Here is a 6057-nt window from a genome sequence, read left to right as displayed (position 1 = left end):
TTTTTTACGTGAGTCAAAAAACCACTTTTCCATAACTTTGACCACTGTTAAAACAAAGTTTCCCAACTAGCCTCGAGTTGATTTTTTGATATTTTATTTATAACAGGTTTCCGAACAATATTCCGCAGAGAAACTTGTAATAGTATTTTTTTCCCGAAACAGGCTCTTTCATGTCTATAATGACTGGGCTATAAAATATGTTTAATTTTTTTTTCCTCAAAATCAGTGCATTCTACGAAAAAAATTGACGTAACTAATTTCATTCAGAATTGATGGCGGATTTCTAAAGAAATATCAAAATGAGAAAATATCAGCGACGTACCAATTTTTTTTATTAAATACGATTGTGGTATTTTCGTACGAGCGCTACTGGTGCAAGCAGAAATATTTGGATCATTCCAAAATTCACATTTATCGCTTCAAAGCGTATTTCAAATTTCAAGTCAATAACTTTAAAACTCTTTGAAGTAATTAATAAAAATAAATAAAATATTTAGAATTTAAACACTGTATCTCGGAAACCAATCATATTTCGACCTATATATATATGAACTGTATTTCACAAAATAACTTCGGCAATCACCCCCTAAAATATTTCACAAACATCTTATATAAGGATGTTTATAAAAGTACACTATTCACAGTTTCGGGACACGCACACTGGCCGTGGTGTTCCAGCCACTGTCGCTCGGTCCATCTTTCCCGCTATTCATAACAATTTAATGCTAAAACGAATGTATGAAACAACTTAGCAAAGATGAAATACCTAAAAATTTATCTAAAAGGTTAATTACAAAATTACATCATTCTATGCTAAAAATTAAATTAACAACAGATTAACTAATTAATAAATGATTATTGCTGCTATTAACAGTATTCAGTATATTTCATAACAGGTGTTCAAATTGGACAGCATTGGCCATTTGCCTCAGTGCCATACCCTGTAGCATGTTAATAGTACATTGTGTAACGAGTGGGGAAAAGTTGCCAATAGCGCCACGAGGACGCAGTTGACGCACGAGCGAAGCAAGTGCGGAAAGCATCCAAGTGGCGCTATGGCAACTTTTCCGAACGAGTTGCACATACTATTTTCTATCACAAGTGCGAGTCGTTATGCGACATATAGTGTAGGGGGTTAGATGCACGGAAAGTGCTAGAAAATAACATCACGCTGTTGTACTATCTAGCACTTTCCAGTGCACCTAACCCCCTACACTATAGGTCCCATAGCGAGCTCGCGTGATAGAAAATATTTAATTGTATGCCCTGGAGCTGAACCGTGTCTTGTAATCAATTCACATGCCGTTCTTATGCGATGGATTAATTGTTCCTCTTAATTTATTTGGACTTCAGACACATAATTTTTAATTATGCCCCTTATGGAGAAGTCCAGGGGGATAATATCTGGTGCTCTTGCTACCCATGGAATAGGGACATTAGTTGATATTTAACCAGCTTACAACTACCCTACCAAAATGAGCAAGAGTCCCATCTAAAATTTAGTTCAAATACCTCTTTTATTTTATATTTACAATAAAGTAAATTTTTTTTTTAACTATTAACACCTATCTCGAAAACGATCGAAAGTTTGAAATAAGTTTATAACAAGGGTATCATTATTTTTTGTTGTACTATCCGCTCCTGAAGTCTCACAGGTTAAAACGGAGACACCCTGTATATTCAAATAAACAATGTCAATGACCATTTTGCACGCGACATGATGTTGTGGAATTTGAAAGGAAAACTATTATCCTTAAGAAATGAGACCCAAAACTTTAAAGTTAAATAAATCGGCTTATTTGTCAGTATTTGTTGCCTAGCAGAGGGTGATACTTATTACCGTATGAATAGGTCACAAACCGTTCCGAAAAAAGACAAACAAATTTTCATGTGTACTTTTTTAAGTGGTATAAATACCTAATTAACTAAAATGGTTATAAATTAATTTTTTATTAATAAATTTTGAATTAAGCATCATATGGTGTTCGCGTCTGTCTTAGGTTGAATCCATGACCAAACAAGAAATAGAATTCGACACCCCATTCCGCGAGCTGGGCTTCCCCGGTGCCCCGTTCCGCTCCACAGTATTACTGCAACCCACATCGGGTTGCCTGGTCAATCTAACGGAATGGCCTCCGTTCGTCATCACGCTCGAGGATGTGGAACTAGTCCACTTTGAACGTGTACAGTTCCACCTGAAGAACTTCGACATGATCTTCGTCTTCAAGGATTACCACAGAAAGACCGCCATGGTGAACGCCATTCCCATGAACATGTTGGACCACGTGAAGGAGTGGTTGAATTCGTGCGATATCCGGTAACGTTAAAAAGAAATGATGTGAAAGTTCTAATAATGTCAGTTTTCTTTTTATGTTTGCAGTTATTCCGAGGGAGTACAGTCCTTGAATTGGGTGAAAATTATGAAAACCATCACGGATGATCCCGAAGGATTCTTCGATAGTGGCGGTTGGACTTTCCTGGATCCGGAATCGGACGTGGAGGAGGCCCAGGAGGAAGAGACTGAAGATGAAGATGAGGTCTATCAACCCTCGGATTTGGGCGAGGAAGGCTCGGAATGGAGCGAGGAAGATTCTGAATACTCGGAAGGCGATACTGAAGACGATGATTCTGGCGAAGAAGAATTAGGTGAGGACTGACTTTCAGTAACTTTTGAATTAGGCAGGGTGCGCGGTGGAAACCGGGAATTGTCAAGGTGTTTAAGAATGTCGGAATTTATCAAATTTTCGTGGAATTTTTTCAAATTTGTCATTTATTGACTCGTTTTTTTTTTTTTTTCGATAAAAAACTAATATGAAAAATTAGTATTATTGTTCAAATTCTGATGGCATCCATTTATTTTGATATAAATGAATATTTATAAAAAAGTATCATAATTTTTTTTCCATAATTAAATTTCTAATTTAATTGAAGAAAAACTATTTACTCGTTTTGTACTTTCGATACAAAGGTATTATTTAATATACAGGGTGACCATTTTTCTAGGCGCACTCCTGAGATCTGGTTATCTTAAAAGGGGTACAGGTTGGGTCAAAGTAGGACCAAGTTGTGGAATTTGATGGCAATTAATTATCTACGGAAAACCAAGAATTTAATCTTTTAATTTAAAAAAAAAGTTTTAAACTCGGGCTTTGCTTAGGCACTTTTTTGGGGGGGAAGTCAACATATAGCCATACTAGCCTTGGCGCCTACTGGGGCGGAGAAATGACATGTAACTTTTGTTTTTCCTACGGGTACCATATTGTATTTTCTCATTTTTGAATTCAGCACATTTTTTAAAATAACAAGTTATTCGTTTTACAATGTCGCAGTTTTTATAATTTAAAATGCTATTTTCACATGAAGATATGCATCAAATTTACTTATTTAATTAATTTGAAAAATATCAGGTTTTGTTTCATGTGAAAACCGTATTTTCAATTATCTGAAGTTTGACATTGTCAATAAAAATTTAAGTGAACTGTCAAAATTTCATTTGGATAATAATATAATTGGAAGTTTTGTTTTCAAAGCACGCCTTGATAAAAGCCGATAATTTGGTATTTTGAAGAAAACAAAAAAGTGAGTCATACCAAACATCATTGTAATCAAAGAAATGTGACGAAGTAAAAAACGCAAACAATATGTCAAATTCTCAGTTATATCAGTTATCTTTTAAGATAACAGATATATTAATGGTACAGCTCAAAAAATGAGCACCCTATCTAATTAGGTTAAAGAAAACTTTGAAACTGAAAATTACAGGAATTCAATTTAAAATGAAATTAAATTCAATTTTAAAAAAGTGTTAATTTTTTGACATTTTTTTGTATACAAAAGGATTAGTTACTTCTTTCGAGAAAAAATAGTCAGTGCTTGTCATGCATGTAGGAAGGAGGACATTTTGGATATACAGTGCTATCCAAAAAATTTGCACCATATGGGAAAAAACTTTATGTATAAATTTAATAAATTCATTCGATTGTCAGTTGTCTCTGCACATCGTCAAATCAAAATAGCGCCCATCGAACCTCATAAAACATTTGTTATATACGAGGGGCAGACGAAAACTGTAAATCGGCCCAAGAATAAAGTACCTTTATTTTCAACCCTAGGCAAAAATGTTATAAAGTTTTAGTTCATTATGTTGAAAAAGCGATTCCTGACAATTTTGCAACTTTCTCTCGTACCATAATTCGAACGAAAACATCCATCACTAAAGTCACGTTTTTTTAGTATGCTTCTACGAGAAAAACATAATTCCTGAAAACAAGTCGAATTGGGAACTAATAAGGCCGTTATAAAAAATAATGCAGAAAATTAGAACTAATTTGGTGCACTTTATTTTTTGTTCAAATATAATATAAAAACTGAGTAAATTGTTAAACCTCATATACACACCACTTCTTCTATTTTAAAGTATTATTATTATTAATAATAAGTTTATTCTATAGTCCCTCTTTAAATTATTCTTGATAATCGAAAGAATTTATTAAATTTATACATAAAGTTTTTTCCCATATGGTGCAAAATTTTTGGATAGCACTGTATGTACAATTTGCATAAATAGGATTTTTGCTCAGTGGCCCTATGGTGGGGCCTGGGGTTGCAAACCTTTGTAAAAAAGTCAGTTAGTGACTCAATATAANTTATATTCTCTTTCTTTTCCAATGGGTTTCATCCTACTATAATTTTTTTTGGTTTCAAAAATTATCGACCCTGGTCTATCAAAGAAATGTGATGAAGTAAAAAACGCAAACAATATGTCAAATTCTCAGTTATGTCATATTAATGGTAGAGCTCAAAAAATGCACACCCTATCTAATTAGGTTAAAAAAAAAACTTCATTTATGCTTAATTTGTCTTACGATGAGATAATTTTCATTTTCAAAATGAGGTGTTGGATTAGGTCAAAAAAATTATCATTTTACAGGCACCGACGAAGAATCAGGGAAGGACTGGTCGGATTTGGAGAGGGAAGCGGCAGAGGAAGACCGGGAGCGAGTGTACGACGTGGACGACGTACAATCGAAGAACCGCAACAAGTTCTCCAAAGACAGGCAGAAGTCCCACTCGTCCAAGGATAAGGCGCGCAGCTCGAGCAAGCACAACAGCAGCCACAAGAGCTCCGGCAGCAGCAGACATTCCTCATCTCCCGGCAAGCACTCCAGTTCCAGGGACAAGGACAGGAGCAGAGACAAGCACGGCAGCAGCAGAGACAAGAACCGTGACAGAGACAAGGACAGGCACTCCTCTTCCAAACACAAATCCTCATCTTCTAGCCACGCAAAGTCCTCGCCCTCCAAGGACAAAGATAGGAAGAGTTCCCGTTCCAGCCACGACAGCAAGAAGAGGAATCGGGAAGAGAGCCGCGACAGGGACAGGTCGAAAAAGTCTAAGAAGTAAGAGTATTTTCTATTTTTTTTAAGTTTAGTCGATATTTCATTGTAATTTGTGTTAAGTTAGTTCTGTTAGTTACTTAAACCTTATTATTGTACAGTTTCTCCTTTTTGATATAAATATTTAAGTTTTTTTTTATCTGATTCGTATGTGTTCTGCGTCATTGGTGATCCAACAGTTTATGTACCTTTGAAATAAAGATTGCACAACATTCCAGTGGGTTTATTTTCTATTCGATTTTCCATAAACTGCCTCGAGTTCGAACTTGCACAATAATTATCCTATTCCGGTGTGGGTCATATGCGATTTTTGTTTGTAAACTTAAAACTAGAAAGTCCCGGACAGTATCGCCCTCTAGCGAAACTCTGATGACGTGAGAAACGGGTTACCGGTGTCGGGTAAGGAGAGTACAGTCCCAAATTATGAAAAAGGGATTGTTTATTCACTACAAGGGATTTCATTGGTAGATAGTTTATTTGTCTACTAAAAGCATTAAATTAATTATTAAATAATTACATTTTAAATGTCGGTACCTTCTATGGGCTGACCATATTAGACCGGGAGATATTAGACTAAAGTTCGACGACGTCTTTCTCGTTTATGCCTCTGAGAGTACTGAAAGATAACCGAGAGACAAGTGCAATAAACTAAATTTAAAAG

General features: G+C 35.4%; 1 protein-coding gene across 1 annotated transcript in view; it reads left to right on the top strand.

The window, feature by feature from the left end:
* Nucleotides 1-5613, top strand: part of LOC108905771 (FACT complex subunit spt16) — a 14584-nt gene extending 8971 nt beyond the window's left edge. The window contains exons 3-5 of the mRNA XM_018708786.1: nt 2001-2317; nt 2381-2646; nt 4931-5613. Coding sequence (XP_018564302.1) covers nt 2001-2317; nt 2381-2646; nt 4931-5403 — 1056 coding nt within the window. The 3' untranslated portion in view covers nt 5404-5613. The remainder of the gene's footprint in view (nt 1-2000; nt 2318-2380; nt 2647-4930) is intronic.
* Nucleotides 5614-6057: the final 444 nt, after the last annotated feature.

Source organism: Anoplophora glabripennis, unplaced genomic scaffold, assembly GCF_000390285.2.
Source record: "Anoplophora glabripennis isolate ALB-LARVAE unplaced genomic scaffold, Agla_2.0 scaffold221, whole genome shotgun sequence".
NCBI lineage: Eukaryota > Metazoa > Arthropoda > Insecta > Coleoptera > Cerambycidae > Anoplophora > Anoplophora glabripennis.
This window is presented reverse-complemented; position numbering and strand designations above follow the sequence as displayed.